Raw genomic sequence first — 26,944 nt, forward strand, 5'->3', positions numbered from 1 at the left:
ATTATTCCTCCCCCCCAAACAAGTTATAGCTAATATCATACAGAATAGTGAAGGTGAACGCTTTCCTTCTCACACTGGGAACAGACTGACAAGGAAGAAATGAAACTGTCCTTTCTTGTAGACAACGTGATTGTCTATGTAGAAAATCCCAAGGACTCTACAAAAAAAACAAACTCCTGGAACTAATTTTTAAGTTTAGCAAGGTCACAGAATACAAAATTCATCCACAAAAGTCAATTGCATGAATGACAAAATTACAGAGATGGAGAACAGATTAGTGGTTGTCAGGAAGTAGGGAGGAGGGTACAGAGGGAGGTAGCTGTGGATTCAAAAGGGTACGACAAGTGATCCTTGTGATGGAGCTCTTGTTTCTTGACTGTGGTGGTCACATGAAGCTACATATGTAATAAAATTGCACAGAACTAAATACACACAAATGAGTGCATGTAGAACTGGTGAAATATAAATAAGGTGAATAGACTGTATCAATGTCAATTTCCTGTGCTATTGTACTATAATTATGTAAAACATTACCATCGGGGGAACTGGGGGAAGGGTATACAGGATCTTTCTGTGTTATTTTTTGCAATGGCATGGAGTCCTACAATTATTTCAAAATAAAAAGTAACAAAAGGTCAGTTGTAACTCTCATACTGTTAGTGTGAGTGCAAAAGGTACATCCACTCTGGGAAATGATCTGATAATTTCTTATCAAGTTAAACATGCACTTACCATATGAGCTAGCAATCCCACTGCTAGATATTTACCCTAGAGAAATAAACTGTTATTCACACAAAAACTGTACACGAGTGTATGCAGCAGCTCCATTTATAACTGTCCAAAACTGGAAACAACTTCAATGTCCTCCAGGGGGTAAATGGATAAATAAACTGTGGTATATCCAGACTACAGAATACTATTCAGCAATTAATAGTATCAAACCGCTGATAAGTGCAACCACTTGGACAAATCTCAAAGGCATACTGAGTGAAAGAAGCCATATTATTTGATTCCGTGTATATGACATTCTTAAAAAAAGAAAAGTATAGTCATGTAAAAGAGTGGTTGCTAGGAGGTAGGGTGGGGAAGGCAGTGATTACAAAGTGATAACACAGGGGAGTTTTTTGGGTGATGTTACTGTTGGTATCCCGAATGTAGTGGTGGTCAAAGGAATCTAGATGTGTGTTAAAATTCACAGAACTGTGTGCCAAAATGAAAAAGTCAATTTTTCTGTATGTTAATTTAAAAAAAAAAAGACTTTTTTGGAGACTCTAAATCATGTATCTTTCAAAAAATAAAAGACATTTTTAAAAAGACAATTTTGACATTTCCATCTTATATAATTAATAAATTCAAAGAGGCCGGGTGCCTGGGTGGCTCAGATGGTTAAGCGTCTGCCTTCGGCTCAGGTCATGATCCCAGGGTCCTGGGATCGAGTCCCACCATCGGGCTCCCTGCTCCTTGGGAGCCCGCTTCTCCCTCTGCTTCTCTCCCTCTCTCTGTCTCTCATGAATAAATAAATAAAATCTTTAAAAAATAAATAAATTCAAAGAGGCCATTTAGAATTTCACTTCCAGCATAATTCCAGATCCAAGGGGGTTGAAGAGAGTACTATAGGCTTCACTTTATAGTATACTATGGAGCTCACAGAGCATTATATGAAAATTTCCTAACTCAAACTTCAACTGAGAAAAAAGAAAAACAATAGTTTTAATGTCAAAAATGCTCGGTAAACACCAAGTAAAAGAACATTTATTTTAATGACCTTTACTTGAATTGTAGCTGCAGACAACATGCTGAATAAGTGTCTGCTAATTTTTTAACATAAGCAGATTAAATTTTGTTGACATATGAATGGTAGTTATAATAATCATTAAATAATAAATAAAAATGTTAAATGACCTATAAATAGGCTAAAAGACACTCAGATAATTTAAAACAAAGATGCATTTTAGAACCTTTAAATTAAGATATTAGATTAAAAACCATAGTGTTAGGTCCAATCAAGGAGGATCCGCATTAGAATCAAATTAATTATTGTCTGTGGGGAAGTAAGGAAGTATTAATTATTAATTACTCCCAAGAAATTTAAGTAAATAATCCAATGTAAAATGGCTTTTAAAAAATATCCTTAAATGTTTCTTGAAGGCACATAGTATTTTAAAAATGTATTCTAAATGCAACATTCAAGTCAGGGAAGTGGTAAATACTATACATTCAAGTTAAATAAGTTAAAAATATTACTTAGCTACAATTAAGTATTTCTGTAAGCATATAGGTTTCCAATTTGGCTATGATTATTCTGAATTTACAAAGAGGAAATAGGAGTAGACTATATATGAAATGGATCAGACCTTTAGCTGCTTCCAGACAGCTTCTGCATTAAACTGAACAATCTATACAGAAATTCCAATGATTACATAAATCTGTATGTTCTGGATTTCCTTCACATTTTATAGAACATTGGTCCCACTGTAGCTATAATATCTGCATAGGGAACACTCTGGCTCAGCTCAATAGCCTGATGTTTTTTTAGGACAAGAAAGCTATAAAATTTGGCAGCAGCTTGTTTTCGGTCACTATTTCTGCAGAGCTTCATCAGACTAAAGTACTGCATTCCCATCTTGTTGGATTCCTGGGAAAATAATTAGGAAAGAAGAAAGGAAAGAGAAACATCATTAAAAGTACAGCAGGCTGTGGATGCATAATGAATAAAATATTGATATTTTTGGTAAGTGAGCGTGAAATCCTAAAATGGAGAAATGCAAATGACTCATTAGTAAACTTAAAAAACATTATAGGTCATTGAGTATAAGCTTGGTTCACTGAGAAAATGCATGCAAAAGAACTCTTAAAGTGTTATACAAATTTCTGATGTGTTATACAAATGTTAGACCTTTTAAAAATTTGATGTTGGGGTGCCTGGGTGGCTCAGTTGTTAAGCGTCTGCCTTCGGCTCAGGTCATGATCCCAGAGTCCTGGGATCGAGCCCCGCATTGGGCTCCCTGCTCTGCGGGAAGCCTGCTTCTCCCTCTCCCACTCCCCCTGCTTGTGTTCCCTCTCTTGCTGTGTCTCTCTCTGTCAAATAAATAAATAAAATATTAAAAAAAAATTTGATGTTAACATAAATGGGCTCTTGTGGAAAGTGAGGTCAGTTTAGACTTGCAGGCAGAAAACAATCCATAGGACTTTGGGAGGCTTCAAATACAATGAAAATTATCAGCCCTATCAGGTCTCCTTTCCTTAAAGGTACTGGGAGGTGGGGGTGACTATAAACAACTATAATGATAAATGTAAAATTATATTTATATCTTAGTGGCAGAGGAATATGACTATATAAACATCTCCCAGTTTCTTGGCACAGATTAAAAAGATGTTAGATTCACCATAGGGCACCTATGAACCTACTAGAAAAAATTGAGATACAATAAAGTATTTAATTATGGATAAAGGTAACTCATTTTATGAAGACTAGTACTTGGAATCAGAGTTCTAAAATACAAGTACAGTATAGTTTTTTTAGTTAGAAATACTGGTCAGTATCCCTTGAGCTTCTTATTCCTTTGATAGCTGTGAAGTATTTTTAGAAATATCATATACAGTTGTTTTTTTTTTTTTTTTGCTAGTCCACAACATTTAGCAAACTAATAAATTAAATACTTTATCATACTTTATCTCAACAAAAGGAGTGGACAGGTATCAGCCGCCTTTCAGAGATGGCATGCCAAAACTTTGCTTATTTGCTCTTGAGGAGACAAGATGTGGATTGACTGACTTTTTCCCCTGGGAGAGAAGAGGGACACCCTTTTCAATTTCAATAATCCTTTTGAAAAATACCCCAATATGCAAGCTGAACACACATGCTTATTTATTCTGTTCCCTCCAGAAACCTCTCTAAAACGAAGGTAAAAGAATAAAAGGTGACAAAGGAAGGAGATAAAGACAAAGTGAAAGACTGACTGACTTAGCAGAGTAGAGAAAGTTAAAACCTAAGTGCCAGCAGGGAGGAAAGCCAACAGAAAACAAGCCAGTGTGAGCTATAGAATCTTGGAAAAGCTCAGGAATTGCAGGCAACGGTATAAGAGGGAGATAAAAATTCCTCAGAAGTCTACTTGGGAGTAGTCAGACCCTCAGGTCCATTCAACCACTTCACTGAACCAGGAGACCATGACTCCAATACCCTGCCAGGAGGCAGGAAGTTGCTTTTCTAGAGATTCCAACCGCTGAGGCTCTAGAGTTGGAATACCAAGCACTGTGGATGGTGGAGAAGTGTCATACCACAAGCTAGGGGTTAAGTGAAATTCTACAAGTTAAACAATGAGACAGTCATTGTCTCATTGCTGGTTCCTGAACCAGCAGCATCATGCTTTATCTCCTGGCCAGTAGATTTGAAGATTTAGCTCGGAAAACTGACCAGGGGGGCCTGGGGGTTAGGAGGACTACAGATAATGGCGCCTGTGTGTGTGCAAGTGTGTGTGTGTGTGTGTGAGGCACTGCCCAATTATCTCACTATTAAGACCATAAGTCTACAAGCCCCACCCTTGTTTATATAACTTCCAATCTAATTTTTGCTGGCTTACTCTTTTTTTTTTTTAAGATTTACTTATTTATTTTAGAGAGAGAAAGAGAGAGAGCATGAGCAGGAAGGGCAGAGAGAGAGGGAGAGAGAATCTCAAGCCTTCTGGCTGAGCACAAAGCCGAGGTTGGCATTGATCTCACAACCCTGAGATTACAACCTGAGCCGAAACCAAGAGTCTGATGCTCAACCAGCTTCGCCACTGAGGCACCCCTCTGCTGTCTCACTTTTAAATAAGAACAGATAACCAAAGATCTACCAGACATTTGAGTTTAATTTCTAACATTCAAGAGCATCACTAACATTCAAGAGAATCACTAAGCAAACACAGACAATGTAGGGACCAGAAGAAAACTATAACCTATGAAAGAGAAGACTCTGTATCCAAAAAACATGAGGATGATTATTGAAAGAAAGCAGATTAGTTGTTGCTTGAGGAGGGGGGAGGGGGACCAGTGGGAGAGATGGGACAAAGGATTATCAAGAGGCACAGGAAACTTTCTGGGGTTGTAGATATATATATGTTCACTATCTTGATTGTGGTGATGGTTTCACAGATACACACATAATGCCAAAACTTATCTACTGTATACTTTAAATAGGTATGGTTTATTGTATGTTAATAATACCTCAATAAAGCTGTTAAAAAACTAAATAAATAAATGAAAAGGTTAGGATGCTACAAAACAAAAGAATAATTAATAACTAAGAAAAAAACTCCTGGAAAACAAAAAAAGTGAAAGTAGAAATAAAATTCAATAAAAACTGGAAGATAAAGTTGAAGACATTTTCTAGAGGGTAGAAAAAAATAAAAAGACAAGGGGAATTAATATAAGGGGATAAAAGATTTTTTAAAAATTAAAGGTGTAACTCAGGGGATCCAACATCTGACCTGTAGGCAATCCAGAAAGATAGAACAGATTAATAACACGAAGGAAATCTAAGAAATACAATAAAATTTCCTAGAATTCAAGGACATGAACTTTCCGAATAAAGAACCCATTACCTGCTCAGCACAATAAATGAAAAAAGACCCATATCAAAACACATCATCATGAAATTTCAGACCACTAGGAGTAAAGAAAAGACCTAAACATTCCAGAGAGAAAATAAAGGTCACCTACACGAGGACTGCCAACCAAGCAGCATCTAACTTCTCAGTAACAACACAAGAAGCCTAGATATGTTCAAAGTCTTCAACATCTGAAAGATATTATTTTCAAACTATATTTAGAGACACCAAATCAAGTTAAAGGTAAAAGAAATAAATTTTCAGACTTGTACATAGGGTGTCTACCTCCTATGCACTCTTTATCTCAGGAAATTACGAAAGGATGTTAACCACCAAAAAATTCAAGGTAAAAGAAGATCAAAGCATTGAGAAATAGAGAAACTAATATAGGAAAGAGACAAAGGAATTCCCGTATTATGATTAAGGAATGTCCCAAGATAAAAACTGGGGAAAAGACCTAGAGAGCAGCTAGTCCAATTAGAACAAGAGGATGATAAGCTCTGGAAGGAATATCTTCAAGAAAACATACTGGAACTGATGAATCAATTGACACATTTGAGCATATTAAAAGGGGTTTCATTATATTGTCAGAGAGTTTGAGAAAAGAATTAAGGATGAGTATATAGACACTAAGCAAATGGGAAAAATGAGGCAATGATTAACTCCAAAAAAACCACTATAAAGTTGACAAGAAAAGAAATGTAATTACACAAATTTTCACATAGTCTTTGTAGCAGTGACTGCTGATTGTCCCTTAACATCCATTCTTGTCTTCTTTCATAGCAATAGAATAATTAGCTGGGCCCAAGGTTGCCAGATAAGGACTACATTTCCCAGAGAGATGTGGCAAGGTGACCAAGTGCTGGGCAATGAAATGTGAAAAGTGATACACACGATTTCTTGTTGTACCCTTAAAGGAAATTTTGCTGCTGAACGGAATGCAGACATGGTGGGTACTTAGCCATTTTTGATTCTGAGAATAAAGAAAATGAGATAAAGGTAACCTGGGTCTCTGACAACTTGGTGAGCATAGCGGCTATACCAGATTATACTTTATCTTTTTAAACCACTGATATTTTGACTCTTTGTCAAAATCAAACCTACATGATAACTATTACAATTATAACACTGTAAACACTGAATACTGTGCTAAAAACAGACTGCGGTGAGAAAGCTATAACTACGCTAAATTTTCATTTTACATTGAAAGAAGTCAACAGATAAAATTTAAAGCTGAAATATCAAGAAAGAACAGTAAGAATATGTAATTAGAAATATAAATACTAAATGAAACAGCTTAATATAGTTGCCTCTGGTGAGTAGGACTTAGGAAATAAGGAAGGTAGGACAAAAAACTTCTGTTTCCTTCTTAGCCTTATAGCATAGAACTATTGAACTTTACAAATTATATACATGTATTATTTTGATTAAAATATGTTAATTTTTTTTGAGAGAGTGAGAGCAGGGAAGGAGGTGGGAGGGGCAGAGGGAGAGGGAGAATTTCAAGCAGGCTCCATGCCCAGCACAGAGCCCAACTCGGGGCTCTATCTCATGACCCTGAGATCATGACCTGAGCCAAAATCGAGAGTCAGATACTGAACTTACTGAGTCACCCAGGTGCCCCAAAATATAAGTTAAATTTTAAAATGATCTGTTTTAAACTGTTATAAACTTAGTTTCATAGAGAGAAATAGCTGGTAGCCTGCTAGGCACAAGAATGGGACATACACTAGATGTCTTAGGAGCATGAGTATAGGGAAGAAATTGGTTAGAATATGCAGGCACCAAAAGCAAACTCCCACAGCTGGCCCTGGGTATACTGCTCAAAATCATTTCATTCTAGTGGAATTTGGTCTCAACAAAAAAATAATGAAGACGAATTCATTTTTATTATATCTAGAAGATTGACATCAACATTTTATTTTTAAAAACAAAAATAGGATTGACAAACCCTACCATCTTACCTGCAAACTATTTAACATCTGAAGAATTCTTCGATTCCATCTCTCTGTCTCAATATTTTGTTCATTCCCTGATGACTCCTGTTGGAATGATTGATAAAATATTTCATTTAAACAAATTTTACCGCATGTTTTCTATTTGGCAAGCATAGTGTTAGCTGCTACAAGAAACCCAACTATAACACTGGGTCCTGCTAAATAGTTTATAGTCTGATGATAAAGAGAATAGGAAACATACAAATATATATCAATCTTTGCAGGATTATATCTATGCTACCTAGGCAACGAGAGGCTCCAGAGTAGGAGATTCTGCAGCTGTATTGGTAATGCATCCAAGAGGACTATGTCCTTACTTTCAAAAGTAAAATCAGCAGTGACTTTTGGTTAGGACTATCCCAACTCTGGTCAATTTGAACTGAGTTGACAGGAATAAACATAAAGCTATAAAAAACTGCCTTGTAAAGGCCTTTATGTGAACTTACCTGGTGATATAGACAGTCTAATTAGTAAGTGATATTTAGCAATCTGTGTACAATTGGATTAGAACCTTTTTGATTTCAAGGGTAACTTGTCCAAAAAAGATCAACCCACTTCCTGTCATATTATCTGAATATATTCACTCTTTTCAGTCTTTAAAATTTAGCCACCTTCAGAAACACCTCAATATTTAACAATTGTCAGGTTGAAATCCCTTCACAGGAACTCACTCTAAGTTCTTATCAATTAACACTTTATGAGCTAAGAACAGAACTGGACATAGGAAAGGTGCTGATGAATCTGACAAAAGAGCAAGTCTACAAAGTGCAGGGGGTGGGGGGCTGGGGGGGGAGAAAGGTGGCACAGAACTGACCTACTTTATAATTTTTCCTAGGTCAGCTCTGACCAAGCAATCATCCTTACCACAGGTGCACTGTTTGTCAAGTGTCACTTCATGGGTACCTTTGGAGCCCAGACACTTCCTATCTGTTTTCAATTTCACAGACTCCAAAATGATTTCAGAAAGTTCCAGAATATTCTGGATGCTATTTTGAATCACTTGAAATTAAGGGCACTGCAGAGTCCTCATTCCTACCAGTTATACTGCCTTCCTGGTCCTGCCTATATAGCTTCCTTTCTTACATTCCAGTGGGAATGACCTGAAAATATGGTCACTTTATCCTGAAGAGTTTTCCAAATCCCTCCAGGTACAATTTACTTTTATTTCTTTCTGGTCTGCCCTGGGATAAATGAGTTCACCCAATTACTGGTGTTTATTATATAGTTAAATACACAAATGTCGTTTTTCAAATATAAAAAGCAGTGGACCAACTCTTTGTTAAAGATCCATGAGACTGCAGCTTCACCTATAACTGCACAACTAAACTAACCAGGAAAATGCTCAGAAAAAATAGTCTGCGCTTTGCTGAAGCCTGTCTACTTGATCTATCTGGACACCTTACTGCTGAATCCACTGTGTGGAAAGCCCAGTGGATTATTAAAACAGCTGAACTTGTGCTGTGTTGTGGTTTGCTTGACCATGTATGAAAATAACCTGTGTCTACAGAAGCAAAGAGAAAGGTGAAAATGAATCAACCCACTTCTGGCCGAGCTGTTTGGATGTTTCTGGTAAAAAGTTCAGGTATCACAAAGATACAAATGCAGGGATCTGAAGAGGTACGTGCACCCCGAGGTTTATAGCAGCAATGTCCACAATAGCCAAACTGTGGAAAGAGCCAAGATGTCCATCGACAGATGAATGGATAAAGAAGATGTGGTATATATACACAATGGAATATTATGCAGCCATCAAAAGGAATGAGATCTTGCCATTTGCAATGACGTGGATGGAACTGGAGGGTGTTATGCTGAGTGAAATAAGTCAATCAGAGAAAGACATGTATCATATGACCTCACTGATATGAGGAATTCTTAATCTCAGGAAACAAACTGAGGGTTGCTGGAGTGGCAGGGGGTGGGAGGGATGGGGTGGCTGGGTGATAGACATTGGGGAGGGTATGGGCTATGGTGAGCGCTGTGAATTGTGCAAGACTGTTGAATCACAGATCTGTGCCTCTGAAACAAATAATGTAATATAGTTAAGAAAAAAAAAAAAGAAGAAGAAGATAGCAGGAGGGGAAGAATAAAGGGGAGTAAGTTGGAGGGGGAGACGAACCATGAGAGATGATGGACTCTGAGAAACAAACTGAGGGTTCTAGAGGGGAGGGGGTGGGGGGATGGGTTAGCCTGGTGATGGGTATTAAAGAGGGCACGTTCTGCGTGGAGCACTGGGTGTTATGCACAAACAATGAATCATGGAACACTACATCCAAAACGAATGATGTAATGTATGGTGATTAACATAACAATAAAAAAATTTAAAGAATGAAAAAAAATTTACAAAAAAAAAAAGTTCAGGTATCTATCCTGTCCTAGATTATCTAGAGAATTCAGTCTGTTTTCCATATATGAAAAAGCAATCTAGTAGTCTTGGAACTCATTATAAAGATAATTTATTTAAGAACAAACTAGCATCTGGCACTAATAGCTATTTTGATATTATTCAGTAAGAAACTTTTGCTAAAATTCATTACAATCTTAAAAATGCTTCAGCACTGTGGTACAAAGACTGCAGAAATAAGAACGATACGTACGGAGCCAGGTGAGTCAGCTATTACTTCTGGCTTTGCTATTGAATTGTGGCCCTTTGAGCAGACCACTTTCTTTTTTTGACTTCTAGAAATCTTGGACAGATATAGGCCTTGACCCGTATAATGTTTTGGGAAAAAAAAAATGCCATGCTTGTTTCTTGTTTTTTAATTTTTCATTTATAAATAAAGTAAAATTTCAAATGCCCTAAGATGTACCTCTATTATAGCTCTGCTTCTTTAAAACTGTTTTAAGTTAAAACAGTGATTCTCAATATTTTTAACCTATGACTACCTTTGATAACATAAAAATCTCACAATTTTCTTTAAAATTATTTGAAATTTCAAAGTAAGTTAAAGAGGGGCACCTGGGTGGCTCAGTTGGTTAAGCGGCTGCCTTCGGCTCAGGTCATGATCCTGGAGTCCTGGAATCGAGTCCCGCATCGGGCTCCCTGCTCGGCGAGGGGCCTGCTTCTCCCTCTGACCCTCCCCGCTCTCATGTACTCTCTCTCTCTCTCATTCTCACTCTCTCAAAATAAATAAATAAATCTTTAAAAAAAATACGTTAAAGAAAGGAAAAAGGTCAAAGCAATTCTGAGTATGTTTTATCAAACTACTGACATACCTCTTTGTTGAGATGACTAAATAATAATTCTAGACAGTAACATGACAGCTCTAAAACCAATTTTCAGGCCAATAACGTGGTAACTATTTAGGAACAAAGTTTTTTGTTTTTGTTTTTTTGAAGATTTTATTTATTCATTAGAGAGAGAGAGCGCGCAAGCAAGGGAAGCAGCAGGCAGAGGGAGAAGGAGAAGCAGGGCTTGATCCAGGACCCTGGGATCATGACCTTAGCCGACGGCACAGGGTTAACTGACTGAGCCACCCAGGCGCCCCAGGAACAAAGTTTTTAAGAATATTCTCAAGACTATGCATATATTTACCAACTCCACTGTACAATTCTCAATTTCTTGTCCTAAGACGGCATTCATTAAAGAGGATTCCTCAGTAGCTGAAGTTACCATTCCAACAATATCCTGCTAAAGCAAATTAGGGAAAGACAGGTAAGTCGTCACAGTAGTAGTAATCACAGGAACAATTTTATTTTGTTAATGAATGCTCATTTCTAAAACTAATTTAAAATACTACCTGCATTCACAAAATATTATTTCTGAAATATCCTAGATAGGCTGCCCAGTTTTCCATATGCCTCCACAAATGAAAAACTGGCACATCCCTGCCCTCTGTGCTGCCCATCCTTTCTACTCCTACTTCCTTCACCACTGCACACCTCATATCAAACACCTTCATAGCTGTGTGGCTGAGACCACTTTCCTTTGAAGCATTTTGTCTAGCCCCAGCCCCTACCTCTATCCTCATGCCAGTACCAGGTGGCAGAGGAAGGAGAACTATAAACAGAGGGCTGAAAATGGGGGAAGGGATATTAATATCCCCACCTAGGGCCATGGCAAGATTCTTGCCACCGCTGCTGGAGCTGTCATTGGCAAAAGGGAAGAAAACCTGTGTCCTCTGGAAGGGGAACAAAGGCATAAAGGAAGAAGGAACAAGAGAAAGCCAGAAATTCTCCATTCCTTATCATCTCCTTTTTTCACTGCTATAGAAACAGGCGGCACCTTTTTCATCTTTAACCAGTCTTCAAGTTAGGAGCCTCCTACAACAAAGGGTACTTGATTTTTCATTCCAGCTTTTAAAATTTTTAGTGAATATAAGGAGTTGCATTTTATTTTTTAATCTACATGTTTGTGGGGACTTATTTTTTTTCTCTTTTAATTTCTATGAATATTCTACATTTTAGGTACTCTCAATTTTGTAGTTACTTTACATAAAAATGTTCTATGAAAATTTGAAAATGATTAATCAGAATCAATATTTTTCTGTTCTGTCGATGTGTTCCCATTCCTGATTATATTTCACATCTGTTCACTATTTTTAGAAGCAGAATAAGAATGGAATTGAAAATTAAAGCATAAGTGTAGAGTAAAGGAGTTAAGAAGGTCAAGAGAACTCCTATATCAATCTCTTCAAGCACTTGGGAAAATCTGTTTTGTTACTATGTTAAAAAATCATGAACTAAACAAACTTGCCTGATCATAATTTTCAGTAGGTGCACTCGAAGAAATGCCTGAGCCCAAATAAGGAAGACAGTACTACTGGCAACCCAGTATCTCAATATCTAGTATACTATCAAATCTTTAGTAAAATACATTGCTTTAATGCATTACAAAATTGTCTTTCCTTGCAAGGGCATTCAGTTCCAATGTGGATTGACTTTGAATTCCCTGAGTGGTTATCAAAATACAGTGATGATGAAACAAACCAGAAAAGCACTAGTTTTATTTTTATCTGGTTTGGCTATAATATTTATATTTGTACAACCACTAAAGTGACAATGGGGAATATATTTTAAAGCACATCGTTTCCAATGATGCTTTTAAATAACTACTTTTTTGAATAAAAATTACATCTTCAAATAAAATTTTTAAAAAATTTTGTTTGGTCATGGATTTTAGATAGCCTTTTGGATTCAAGGTTAAGGTAATTATAGGTCTAAAACATAGTCTTAGAGGTGAGAAGAGTGAATTTATGATCAGAAACAAAACATAGGTGCACTGTCTAGAGTCCTAAAAAATTCCATGATATTGAATGTGGGGCCCAGTAGCATTCTCGGGATATAACTGGATTCAAGTACACTCATCTATTTGATGTACCATGCAAAATGTTACAGTATGAAACTACTTATCTTGTAATTTACTACCCAAGCTTCAGAAAATTCTGTTCTGTAGATGAAAATCATGCTTTACATACTACTGCCACTTATGAAACAAATTACAGAATAAGATGAAATATAAACTATAAATGTAAGAAGACATATCAGAGTCTCAAGTTTCCTTCACTCCGTGTCAGAAAAATAATATTTTTATGATTTTCTTTGATTAACTTACCTCAGAATTAATATTTTTATTGATATCCTCATGAGAGCTACACTTAGATCCATCAATCACGTCCTTCCAAGTTTTGGATTGATTTAAGTCTTGCTGGGAATTTTGTTCTTCCATCATGGAGGTCTCTGAATTATGAGAGTAAAGATTTCACCAAAATATCTTTCAAACTTAAATTGGAATATGGTTGTTAAAAAAGAAAGCTTCTAACAGAAAACCTGGAATCCAAGAATTTAAGCAAAGGGTGTACAAACTTTCTTATAGTTTCCCAAGTCTCATGTATATTTATCTTCTCTTTCCCCTTGTCTGCTTCTTACCACCTCCACTCCCCATCCTCCATCAACTATCTCCTCCACACTCACTCCAACACATGCACTCACAAGACAACATGGATAGTTCAAGCCCATCTTGGTGTATGGTTCAGTAGATTTTATGCCTTCAGGACAGGTGATCAGGAAGCAGAGATTCATTCACTACCAAAGCTGGTTTTATTATTCCTTTATAATAGTCACAATAATAATCAGTAATTATTAATACTCCATGTATCCTCTAGGTGGATGGAAGTATCTATGTCTCAGGTTAATTGTATGGTGTAAATGCTATTCTTATCACGAGGTGACTTTTCATGTTAGTTGTCTTAAAGTGAAACATTACCATCCTAGATAAAAATAGTTTTATCTGTTGAAGGTTTAGAGTACTGCCTGTAGGGATGGGGGAGACAGGGAGGAGTGGGATTAGGAAGAATCCACATAGTATATATACCTCATCTTTTTAATGTAGCTTGTTGGGCAAAAATTAATCTGCAGGCAATGCTGATATAACAATTTCTTTTAAGTTGAAATACTCTTCTAAAGAGATAGCATTTATACATGGGAATATGGAACTGGATCCCATTTTCATTTGAAATATAAAATGACATTTTTGTTTCTATAACATTCCCTTCAACACAACAGTTAGGATGTCTCACCTATCATGTTTTTGCTTTCCACTTCTTCCCTTACTGATTCCTTCTGTACCAATTTTCTTCCAAGTTTAAAGCCAGAGGACAGAAAGCATTTTGTAAACAACTGTAAAAACATACATTTTTATTTTTTGTTTTTGAACAAGTAAAACAGTTCAATAAAATACAAGCACATGTGCTAAAAAATGAAAACTATAACTCAAGCACACACATCAAGCAAATTAACTCAAAAGTAAGGGGTATTTTTTACAAGTTTATATTCTGTTGTATACATGAATGTAAATATGCATTTATTTATTTATAACCAAACACTGCACCTACATAAAAAGATGAAAACTATTACCATTTTCAGTTCAACATGAGTCAAATCCTGGGCAGCAGTTGACAGAAGTGTGTCCACTCCTCCCTTCTTCTTCCACATCATTAATCTTTGGGTAGGAGGTGCAAGTTCCAAAACCATAAGTGTGTCCGTAAAGGAAGTAAGTTGTTTATGCATAATTTTGTTACTGATCTCCTTGATTGGATCTATGAGCAATTTCCTCTTTCTGCCTTTTCTCTTCTCGGCAATGTCTAAATATAAGAAATAGGCACAAATGTGATTGGTTGTACAGCTTTGTAAAATGATATTCTAGGCACTGCATATCTAAGAAACATCTACCACAGTGCAACCTACAGAGTTGCCATGGGAAGAAAATCCCTTTCTCTCTACTGAAAAATTACGCTTCACAAGGTTTCTGCACAGCTAAAGTACCTGAGTAGCCAACAGTTGATGCATTTTGTAAAGTGTTCCTTCAAAGTGCTTAGGAGGGACTCTCTTGACCTAGCAGGAAGACAACTGAGGAAATTTGGAGCAGAGGATATAATGAGGGAAGTTGCTCAATTTTGAAATTCCCTAAAATATCCATATAATAGGATATTTTGAAACATTAATTTGTATTTGTCCAGTATATTTTTCCCTCCTCCATTGAAATTCATACACAAATTCCAAGTAGTTAGCTAGGCCCATGGGATTTCACTCCTTTAGATAATTTTACCAGGTAGAAAGAAAGCAGAAGTTACACTTTTCCTTAGTAAAGATGCAAAAAGGGAAGATTAGATTTCCCAGAATGGGTGAAGATCTGAGATCAGAAGGAGCCAGATGGAAAAGTAACCTGCCTGCTAACGTGCCTTAGTAAAATCCTGGGAACGCGACAAGTTCCCAGAAGGGCTGCTGTGTGATGACCCCAGAGGCTATATAGACTGGGACAGTGGGTACCACAAATTGTTGTGGCTGATGACCTGAGTTTCCTTTCCACCTGCCACACCCCTCCCCCAAATTTTGACACTACATGGCTTAGGGCACACAGGGGAACTGTACAGATTGAAATTTTTGCCAACCCAGTGAGATAGAAGCTCAGAGTTGCATACAGCAAGGAAAAAAACTTGAGTGCTTTATTCCTTGCATGCCTGAGTTTATAACTGAAATTCATATCAATTATACTACTTAAACCTATGATGTCCTTACAAGGTCAAGTTATATATTAGATTAATATTTATCTTTTATTTCTAAAAATATGCATGAGGTTAAATGTTAGAGGGCATAGGCCTCTCTTCTGATCCTTTTATTCTGCCTTATTTTATATTTATTTTCATGTTTATCTATCTTCCCAATCAGATTGTAAGCCTTTTAAAAGCAGGTACTATGTCTTCTTCATTTCTCCGCCCAACAGAGAGTAATGGTTCTGTAACTACTGGCATTGAACTCAGTTTTAGATTTTCCAATTTCCCTAACTGGGTATATGGCTTGACCACGACTGAAATAATGAAAGGATCACCTCAAATTTCCTCCATACTCTTTCCCTATCATATTGCAAATGTTATTACTGGGTTGACTACCTCCAATATTTCACAGATTATCTCACAGTAAATAAGATAGTGTATCAAAAAAACAAAGGGGGGCCTGGGCAGCTTAGTCGATTAAGCAGCCAACTCTCTTGATTTCGGCTCAGGTCATGATCTCAGCGTAGTGATGATCGAGCCCTATATCAGGCTCCACACTCAGTGGGGAGTCTTCTTGTGGATTCTCTCTCTCCCTCTCCCTTTGCCCCTCCCCCCTCAAATAAATAAATCTTTAAAAAAATTTTAAAAATAAAAAATAAAAACAAAAACATGAATGAGTCTGACCTGCAGCATCAATTGGGTCAAGGGTAAATCCTTGTTCTTCATTTGATAATGTTTCATCCATTTTTCCATTCTCAGGTAGACATATATACTCTGGATTATCTGGTTCCACTAATAACATCACCATAAAAGGAATTATTAAAAAAATAATGGTTATGTTATAAGTTAGATGCTTGTATGAGAATGAAAGCAAAAGATAATGATAATTGAAGATTTATATTGCTAACTGGAACCAAACCTGATTTTTAGAATCATGTACTTAATTGAGTTGAAGAGACACAGAGATTATATGGTCTGGGGCCCAATGTCTAGGTGAGTCAAGTATCATCACCTTCTTCTGCACATGTAACATCTAAGGTTAGACTTAGTAGAAACAGTGGTAGCAACCACAGTAAATGACCGACATAAATTTGATTATATGTCCGCTAAAAAACTTGTATTCTGTTAAATCACTTATTAGTTGACCCATAAAGAACCATAAGTAAACTTATATCGCCTCTCTTTTTACATTTTAAATTTCTACTATGTGTTAGGAGGGAAATGTAACATCAAAAAGAGTGAAGAATCAAAATGGGGTTATTTATGGTTTTAATTCTCAGGAAAAATCAGACAGAAAGACTTTAAATAATCTGAGTTACCTTCACATGAATTTCAAGTAGAAAATATCCCCACATCTGTAATTTTTCTCAAATTGTATATAGATTGTCCAATTATATTAATGCCAATATGGTATTAATATTAATAATTAACAATATTAATAATTAACAACCACATTAATGTCAAACATTAATGATGTTTTGAACATGTAGCACATATTATTTTAATGATTCAAAAGCATAGTATTTTGGCAGAGTGTTTAAATGTGCTCTCATACCGAAAAAACCCAATCCTGGTTAAATAACATTGTTGTACATTTCTCGGAGCCTAGTTTCCTATTCCATATTGTCTAGGGTCAGACTCAAGAGAGTTTGAGGGACGACATTCTTTACTATCATTCACTATACTATATTGCTACTTAAACTGTGTAGTTATAAGGCTTAATCTAAATATTAGTATCTGTTCACTTTCTACACAAAGGATAATTTCATCATACCCACTATAGTATCAGGAGGCTCAGGAGGCAGAGAAATTTCTCTGCTCAAATGCATATCTTCTAACAGGACATTTTGATCATCTTGCAGTAGGTTGTCTTAAAAAACACAATAAATACTTTTGTCATACAGAGTTGACTGTCATTTGGTCACTAAACATTTATTGACATTATTGTATACAGGATTATAAAGTACAACCCTACTTAAGTAGGTTTGATTTGTTACAAAGACTATCATATTTCAAGCAGGATAATATAAAAATTTATATATATCATTTCCTTTCCTTTATTAAATAGATGTTTAATTTCAGAAGATATTTACTAAACTAATAGCAAGATAGTAACCTTATTACACAGCCATGTTTGGTTTTAATCAAGAAGTAAAAGCTTTCAAAATTCTTTGGTAGAGATTTAAGGTAGAACCACTGTTTTTTCATAATTTTGAAATTTCAAAAAATTTGCCATAACCAGCCCTTTAAAGTAAACTAGAGAATTAAAAAAAACATTTATTTAGCCATCAATACCTTTAAAATATGTGTATTTAGATTTCCCAGTTTTTGTTTACCCTATTTCTATGATTATTTTATAATAACATCATAATATAAATATAAAATTATAAAATGTTGGACAGATCCTTTAGAATAGCTGTTTCACAATTTCTATCAAGGAAAACAATGTTTTCTAATATATGATCTAATATATTTTGTGAGGAATATATTACCTCCACTCCTTCCCCTTTAAAAATTAGGAATTTGTAAAAAATAGAAACAAGTAGTATTTTATAACCTATATGAAAAATGTGTTTAAATAGGTGGCTATACACTGAGACCTAGCCCAAATGTTTAAATACACCATAGATTTTGAAAACTTGTGTAAAAAACATATTGATTTATATGACACAGGGGCACACCTGAAATTTTAGTTTGATCTAATAAGTCTATTAATACATTCTAGTATGACTGAAATATCCAATTTCTATATAACCAGATAGCATACCAATCATCTCTCCTGCAGCCCCTTCATCTCCAAATCCATCTGCACTGTCATAGAACAGAGATTTTTCTCCGGCAAGGCTTCCAGAACTATGTTCAACTAAAGGACCACTGGAATTCAGCAATATGTTGTCATCAAAGAGGCTATGTCTTCTGAGAATTTCTGATTCCTCCCCTAAATAAATATATATCATTAATACTGAGTTAGCCATAGAAAGATAGAGTTTTAGGGTTAGATGGAAATTCAGATATCTTCTTGTATAGCCCCTCCCATTTTACAGATAAGAAAAATGAGAGCTAAAAAACTTATTTGAATTGTTCAACTAATGTCACTCAGTTAATCAGTGGAGAGTGGATTTCTAAAGCAATAGGAAAATACATTCGGATAGAGTTTTTAGTTGTAGTTCAGTTTAATAATTTCCCAGAGGATTATTATTGGCAGTGGAATGATTTCTTCTACATTAGATAGGTCATGTCCTGCTTGATAAGCATTATTTCATATTATTCCAAGTACAATTGCTTGTGTTGTTTATCCATAATGGAGGTTTGGAAAATAAGAAGCATATCTCTCTTCTTAGGAATGGAAAGGTAGGTAAAATATTAAAGAATGGGCTTATAACACTCATTCAATAAACATTTATTGAAGGACTGGGTATTAGGCAATCTGCTAGGTGTTGGGAGATATGGCAGTCAAAAAGACAAAACCCGGTCAGCTAACATTAAACGAAGCTAACATCAACTGAGTATTTATTATGTGTATTATATTATGTAACAGAAGATACTATTATAATCCTATTGTACAGACAAGGAAACATGTCCATAGAAAGGTTTTATAATTTGCACACAGGCATACCCTAACAAATGACAAAGCCAGGATCTGAACCTAGTAGAGACAGGACCATATCTGTTAGAATTTCACTGGTAAAATATTTTGTAAAATAGCAACTTATGAGAGCAAACTCCTAAGACTCCACAGCAGCAGATAAAATGAATGCTTTGCTTCAAACTGACTTGCTTCCAGACTGGCCATCGGCACATGTATATTTTTCCCTTTCTTGGGTTTCAGTCTCTAGGTCCAGGAGTCTGAAACCAGCGGTCAGACAGAGGTTGGTCTTCTCTTCCCTCTCTTTAATAACCCATGTTAATTAGTGTTAGTCAGTTGAGAAAATAATGAAGTATCACTTATATTAAGATTCTTCTATAGGCCTACATCTCCTAGAAAGGAAGAGTTGAAAAAGGCCTTCAGCTCGGGTCATGATCCCGGGGTCCTGGGGGATCGAGTCCCACATCGGGCTCCCTGCTCAGCGGGGAGCCTGCTTCTCCCTCTGCTTCTCTCTGTGTCTCTCATGAATAAATACATAAAATCTTTAAAAAAAAAAAAGAAAAAGGCAGCCTTCATTGCACTGGATTAAAGATGTGCTCAATAGAAGACTGACTTAAAAACAAACAAACCAAACCCCCCTCCCCAAACCAAAAATATGCTCATATCTTCCAGAAGCAGCTTGAAAGCTCCCAAAAGAGAAACCAGACTTGGTTAATAAGATAATAACATTTATGAACAGACACTATATTCTGAACACTAGCATCACGATACCAAGGTTACTTAAAAAAATTAAAAAAATAATCATTGTTTTCAATCTTATATTGTAGTTCAGAATAGTATGGATTAATATTAAACATTTCTCAGAAAACATTATGTTTGAGCTAGTTTTTGAAGGAGAGAAAAATCACTTATTGGTGAAAAGGACTGAAAGGGAAATAACACTCTGATGATGCTAGTAGTATCTCAATTTTACAAAAAGGTTAGTAAGGCTCAGAGAAGCTAGGTAATTTGCCCAATATCACACAGCAAGGCAATAGAGAAAGCTGATTCAAACTCAGGTCTGTTGCTGTACTAAGACATGTTCTTCCCCTTTTTTGAATTGTAGGAGACACAGACTGAGAACAGTTAAATTGTATTGGTTGGCTGGTAAGACATTTAGAGCAAAAATTCTGTAGTGAGAATAAAACAAAGTTGATAAAACAAAGAAGATGATAAACTGGTATAGGGCCTTGAAGATAGGCAGGGGTGTCTAAAGTAAGTCATAGGAATCCAAAATACTTAAGTAGAGGAATGTGATATAAAAAAAAAAGGAATTTAAGGACAATTGTTCTTGCAGAGATATATAAAATGTGGGAAGAGACTGGGAAATGTGTAGGAGGGTATTATAGTACTCCAGGCCTTTAGTACTTTTGAACTATATGTATATATACACACACACTATATATACATATAGTATACACACACACACACACACACACACACACACACACACACACACACACTTTTTTTTTTTAAGTAGACTCCATGCCCAGCATGGAGCCCAATGTGGGACTTGAACTCATGACCCTGAGATCAACCTGAGCTGAGGTCAAGAGTCAGACACTTAATCAACTGAGCCATATAGGCACCCCACTACTGGTGAACTATATAGGTGGCTAGGGAAATAGAAAGAAGACCTAAAAGGCATTTCCAATTTTTTGTTGTTGTTGTAAATCAGCACTGGTATGAAGCTTACAGAAAGTGTAGATAAAAGTGATCCTAGTGGGGCACCTGGGTGGCTCAGTCGGTTAAGCATCCGACTCTTGGTTTTGGTCACGATCTCGGGGTTGTGGGATCAAGCCCCACATGGGGCTCCACGTTGAGCGCAGAGTCTGCTTGAGATTCTTTCCACCTCCCCCTTCCTCCCTCTCTGCTCCTCACCTCCCCACCTCCCCACCTATAAGACAGTCAAAGATGAATATGACACAGATCTTATCATCTTGGAATTCTCAGACCAACACAGGATGTATATAATATCATGGTGCAAGACAGAGGTAAATGCCATAAAAAGAACAAATACTATATGGCTTCAATTCTAAAATACACTCAACAGTTTCTGTTTCACAATCAGTGAGTATGTATTTAGCATGTGTATTTCCTCCTCAGTCCCAAGCCATGTTAAAATCTATTTTTTTTTACAATTGATATCATCATATACTGGAGGAATTATCATATTTGAAGGTACACTATATGCAGCACACAACCTTATATATATGTTACTACAGCAAATGTTTATTTTCATGTCTCTCTCACAGCCTGAAGCTCCTTCAGGAAATGCTTCTGCAAACTTTGTACTGCCTATGCCTATGATGGTACCTACGTATAGTAAGTATTCAATAAATGCTTGTACACTAAGAAGGGAAGTTTATAGCCTAAGACTGAGTCTTGGCATTGACACCTCTTTAGAAAAAGGTAAGGGCAAACTTACTGACAGTTGCATTTACACAACAAGAGATTCATTCTAAAGATATTTCTACTGGCGTAGAGATAGCTATTTCTATTGACATTGTTTCAGTACAAAAATGCAAGTACAATTGATTATAGCTTGTAATTTTAATTTCTCAAATATTCTTACCAAAGCTTCCAGCTTGGAAAAGTAGATCATTACCATAATCTTCTGTAAGTGTGATTTCCTCTGGTCTGCTTTGGTTCTGAGTAAAGTGTTCTGAAACATCAATAGCACTATGGAGAAACAGAAGATTGAGAAAAACATGGGAACAGAACCCAAGGATTTTGCAGTATCCTGAAAAAAAAAACCAAAACCCCTAAAACAAAAAACAAGTTTTATTATAAAAATACTTTTATTTCCTCAATAGTATTATTTACAAACACTAGTTTATTGTACATGCATATATACAAATGATCTCTAGGTTGCCAAATCCAGTGGTCGATTCTCAGTCATTATCTTACTTACCCTAACCAACTGCATTTGAAACAGATGTTCACTCCCTCATGGAACAGTCTTCTCTTGGCCTACTTTCTCCTTATCTTTTTCCTACCTCATTGGCTGCTCTTTTTCCATCTCCTTTATTAGTTCTACCTCATCAGACTATTAGCTACTAGGAATGACCCAACACTCTGTTCTCAGATCTCTCTTTAAAAAATTACACACATTCCCTGGAGGTCTCTTATGACTCATGGGTGAAGCGCCAACTATATACTCACAACTTTCAAATTTATATATCCCAATCCAGACCTCTTTCCTGAATTTCAGACAAAGATATTCGACTACCTGCCTACTCCCTTTGGATGTGCAACAATCATCTCAAAATTTATAAAATTTATAAAGCCTAATTTAGCCTTTACCCTGCCCCTCTTAAACCTGCCATTCCCTAGTTATCCTCATCTCATTAGGTGGTTAACTCCATTCTCATGCCCAAATCATATAGGCCTCTCTCCTTCCCTTAAAGCCATATCCAATTCTTCAGGAAATCCTGTTGGCTCTGTTGGCACCTTGATAACATGAAGATTGAGAAGTGAAGTGATCACAGACACTATCATTTCTCCCTCAGACTTCTTTTTTTTTTTTTTTTTTGGTGGGGATAGTACTGTTTATTAAGGAAGAACAAGACAAAGACCACAGGAAGGACCCTTCTAGGACACAGAGGCCAGGCATCCTGACCCCACATTTGTGGGGAGGGCACGTACCCCAGTTGGGCTCTCAGGCTCCCACAGACAGGGTGGGGTTGTCATGTCCCCTTCCTGCCCATCCCAGTCATGAGCTCTGGCATCCCCCCCCCAAGGCACGAACTCTTTTCAACCACCAATCCCCTCCTCCCCCCATGTCCCCTGGGCCTTCACTTTCAGATCAATGGGGGGTGAGGATATGGCCTGGTGTGGGTGAGACCCTCTCAGTGCTAGGATCTACTCAGCTCCCGGTTAAGAGGTGGGGTGGAGTTTCCCTTGCAGCCCCTGATGGCAGGGGCCCTGGGCTAGGTGTTGGGGTGGGGAGGGTCATCTGGACTTTTTACTGAAATAATCTTCTCATAAGCTCTCTGCTTCCTCCCTTTCCCCCTTATAATAAGTAGCCTGAGGAGGCATGTTGAAATCAAGTCAGATCCACTCTCCTATGCTTCCTATCAGAGTAAAATAAAAGTCCTTAATGTGGCCCACAACACCCTACATCATTTACACCCCCAGCTACCTCTCTGACCTCACGTCCTACCACTCAGATGCTCATTTATAGCACTCCCATCTCACTTGCCTCCCTGCTGTTCCCTGAAAATGTCCAATATGTTCTGCCTTAGGGCCTTCCCACTTGCTCTACCTGGACCATTCTTCCCCACATTACTGAATGATTTGTTTCTACACCTCCTTCAGGTTTCAGTTCTGACCTTAAAAAAAAAAGCCTTTCCTGACCATCCTGTCATTTATTTACGTTATTTTCTATTTCTTTTCATATTGCTGATCATTTCCTAGCATACTGTATATTTATTTATTTGTTTATTGTTTGTCTAAAATGTAAGATTCATGCAGACAGGAGCTGTTGTTTACTGCTATCTCCTTAGTGCTTAGAGCAGTGCCTGGCATATGGAAGGCACCCGTTAAATATTTACTGAATGAATGGATGAACATACTGTCAATATTGCAAACTACATTCAGCAAATAAAATGATACATTTTTGGCATTGTATTTCAAAATTTCACACTGAATTCAAGTCTTAGTCAACTGCATGTGTATTTTAGTTGTTAACTAGATTCCACTTGTGTTCATGAAATATGAAGGTGAAAAAAACAAAATATCAAGAAAATCAAACTGAAGGAAAATAAATAAAAAAATTTACTTCACATTCTGGGTGTCAAAATCATGAAATTCTTCTGGCAATGTGATAGCACTGTAAGCAGCTTCAAAATTCTCTTTTGGAAGGTCAACCAGTCCTGAAAAGAATCAAAAACCACATTCAGTGAGCAATAATGCTATATAAGAAACTCCCAACCCCTGCCCTTCTTCAGTCCCTTCTCAACAAACAGCCAGAGTGATATTAAAAATATTTAAAAAGCAACCAGATCAGCTCACTCCTGTGCTTAAAATGATTTAGTGACTTTCCCAGTGCATTTAAATAAAACCCAAATTTCTAATCAGGGCCTCTGCAGCCCTACAAACCTATCAGCATCATCTTTCCCTCATTCACTAGACTCCAACCATACTGGCCTTTTTGTTCCTCCAGACCTTTGCTCTCACAGCTCCCTCTGCCTGGAATGCTATTCCCTCAGGGATTTTTTTACATGGCTGGGTACTTCTCATTCTTCAAGTTTGACCTTAAATTCTATCCTCTCTGAAAGACTTTTCCCAATCAGCCTAACTCAAGTAAAGTTTTCTGTTATTTTTTGTTGTAATACCCTGTTTATATTCCTGCATAGTACAATCACAATCTATAATTATTGTAGTAATTTTAAAAAACTTTTTCATTATCTGATTTCCTCACCAAACTGAAAGGGACCTTATTTGCCTTGTTTGTCCTTGTATCCCAGAGCCTAAAATAGTGTTTGGCACAAAATATGGGATCAATAAATATCTGTGGATTATATGAATGAAATAATGAACAAATTAACCATATTTGATTGAGTATAAACTTATGTAGAGATTCTACAAATATTTTATTTTAAATAAAGACAAAAAACCCTGTCAACCCCAATTCGACAATATTAATTGAGGGAATAGTATGTTCAAGGCACTAAGACAAGTACTATAACAGATTCAGAAAATAAATATGACAAAGATGTTGCCTTCAAAGATCTTGCGAACTAGTGTGAGAGGCAAGGTCTGTACCTAAATAGCCATAATAAAAGGTAGAATTGATGAATGTCTTTATATTAAATTTAAAGGCTATATTTATGATGCATGTAAACCTCTAGCACTTTGGAATGCCTAGACATTTTCTATAATATTTCATAATAGCATGCTGCTTAGAGTCCTGAGAATTCTGAAAACAATGACAATTATGATATCCGGGTTTTGTCAATTATACTATTTCTAACACATCGCATAAAGGCAAAAACAGATACAGCAAGCTAAGCAATCCATTAAAACTGATATCAGAATTTCTTACCTAAGTGTGGTAGCTTTACGTATATTTTTTACGTAAATATGCAGGAACCCTTACAAGTTTTTCAAAGTATAACCTTTTCCTGCAAACACAGGAAAAGAGCAAGGGAAAGAATATAATTTGTCCTTAACCATGGAAACTTAGAATCAGTGAAAAGGAAGTTTATATTCACTATACACCCTGGAAATTACAGAGCACCACCAATTAAAAGAGGCCACCCAAAATAAAAATGCAAAAGGGGACCAAGATAAGTGAGACAAATCAACACTGCAAGTATACCTGGGCGAAATGTCATCTTCATTTTAAGCAATGCTTCACTGCAATCTGCCAAAAGATATTTTGCCTTCCTGTTATAGATTCGTACAACTCCCAAAAGAAGGTGTCCTGAAGTTCGAAGTGCAATTTTCACCTTTCAATAATTTTTAAAGTATTAGAATGTTAAGAATCAGACTCATAAACCCTATTTGAAAAATATAAAATCATAGAATTTCTTCTCTTTATAAAGCAAACATTTTGCTTATTCTTACTTAAAGTAAATTACTTAACTTTTACCTCATCTTGTAAAATGATGAACTTTTGTACTTATTCAATGAAGATAATCTCATGCACCATTTAAGTAAAATATGTTAATATTGATTTCATGAGAATATAAACTCTGCAGTCAGGCAGACTCGGGTTCAAGTCTTGGCTCAGTTACTGAGGCTGTCATTCAACCATCTTGAACTTCAGTTTATTAATAATGGCTATAACTTATTATACACTTATTTTGTGCCAGGCATTGTCTTAAGAGCTCATTTATTAATTTTGAAAACATCCTCTTTTTACAGAAAAACAAACAAACAAACCTGAGACTCAGAAATGTTAGGTAGCATGCCTGACGTAACACAACTATTAATGGAGTAGGAATTAAACTTAAATTCGACTAACCCAAAAGTTCGTGCTCTTAACTACCACACTTCACTGAGGCTAAAAGAAACCCATTTCATAGGGTTGTTGTGAAGATTAAATAATCTAATGAACATAAAGCCTAGCCCAGTGCCTGACACATACGTTTTCAATTATCATTCATCCTTCTTTTAAGCAGAAAAATACTTAACCTAAAAAAATACAAAAACAATATTTTAATGCAAATTCTAATATATTATTATAGTGTTTTATAATGAACATAGTACTTTATGAAGTATTTTCATATATATTTTGATTTATACTCAATCCTTTTTTTCTACTCTCCATATTCATTCGCTCACTATTTTTCTAAGAAGTACTTATTTGGTTCCTATGACTTACACGGTATTTTGTTAAGGGAATAAGAAAGGATTACAAAACATGTGTAAAACATGACCGTTCTCTTTCAGAGCCCAATCTGTTCATGATAAACACATGAAAATAGTAATTACCAACAAAAACTGACATATGTTTAAGCTCAGGTAATAAATGTTATAGGAATTAAAAGAGAGAAGACCATTTCAGAAGTAAACCTTCCTTGGAAGTTCTATAATTTTAATTTAATTTTATTTATTTATAATTTTAATCTATAATTTTAATCAACAACATACCTTAGGTGAAAGAATTTTTTCAATGGTTATCTCTAGATTACATTCAAATACATGAGCCTTTGTAAGTTTCTTCTCCCAGTGAGCTGCAAGCCAGATTTTGGCCAATGGCCCTCGCTTACTCATAAGCACATGTGTGTAGAACAT

The 26,944-nt window shown here is 36.2% G+C and overlaps 1 protein-coding gene across 2 annotated transcripts; it reads right to left on the reverse strand.

Moving 5' to 3' along the window:
* Window positions 1–2,446: 2,446 nt before the first annotated feature.
* RAD21L1 (RAD21 cohesin complex component like 1) lies at window positions 2,447–26,944 on the reverse strand. Of its 2 annotated transcripts, none has more exons than XM_088026260.1 (13): window positions 26,801–26,944; window positions 25,524–25,653; window positions 23,982–24,075; window positions 21,774–21,880; window positions 18,341–18,511; window positions 17,348–17,443; window positions 16,258–16,365; window positions 14,438–14,664; window positions 14,101–14,200; window positions 13,137–13,261; window positions 11,118–11,210; window positions 7,553–7,630; window positions 2,447–2,635 (listed from the first exon to the last, which is right to left on the reverse strand). In XM_088026260.1, the coding sequence occupies exons 1-13, from the start codon at window positions 26,942–26,944 to the stop codon at window positions 2,447–2,449; spliced, it is 1,662 nt and encodes a 553-aa protein (XP_087882386.1). The 2 variants fall into 2 exon arrangements, with proteins under 2 accessions (XP_087882386.1, XP_027974362.1); XM_028118561.1 differs by having other exon boundaries at window positions 11,118–11,213.

This window comes from Eumetopias jubatus, unplaced genomic scaffold (assembly GCF_037043125.1).
Source record: "Eumetopias jubatus isolate StellerSeaLion01/CBP00866 unplaced genomic scaffold, mEumJub1_p1.0 scaffold_9, whole genome shotgun sequence".
NCBI classification, from domain to species: Eukaryota; Metazoa; Chordata; class Mammalia; order Carnivora; family Otariidae; genus Eumetopias; species Eumetopias jubatus.

What these genes read in the sequence shown, in the direction of transcription:
- RAD21L1 (XM_028118561.1), bottom strand. Translation starts at nt 26,944, where the DNA reads ATGTTCTACACACATGTGCTTATGAGTAAGCGAGGGCCATTGGCCAAA. An exon ending in AAAAAATTCTTTCACCTAAG is followed by an intron (nt 25,654 to 26,800) that starts GTATGTTGTTGA and finishes AATTATTGAAAG; the next exon opens with GTGAAAATTGCACTTCGAAC. An exon ending in AGAATTGTACAGTGGAGTTG is followed by an intron (nt 7,631 to 11,117) that starts GTAAATATATGC and finishes TCATTCCAACAG; the next exon opens with GAGTCATCAGGGAATGAACA.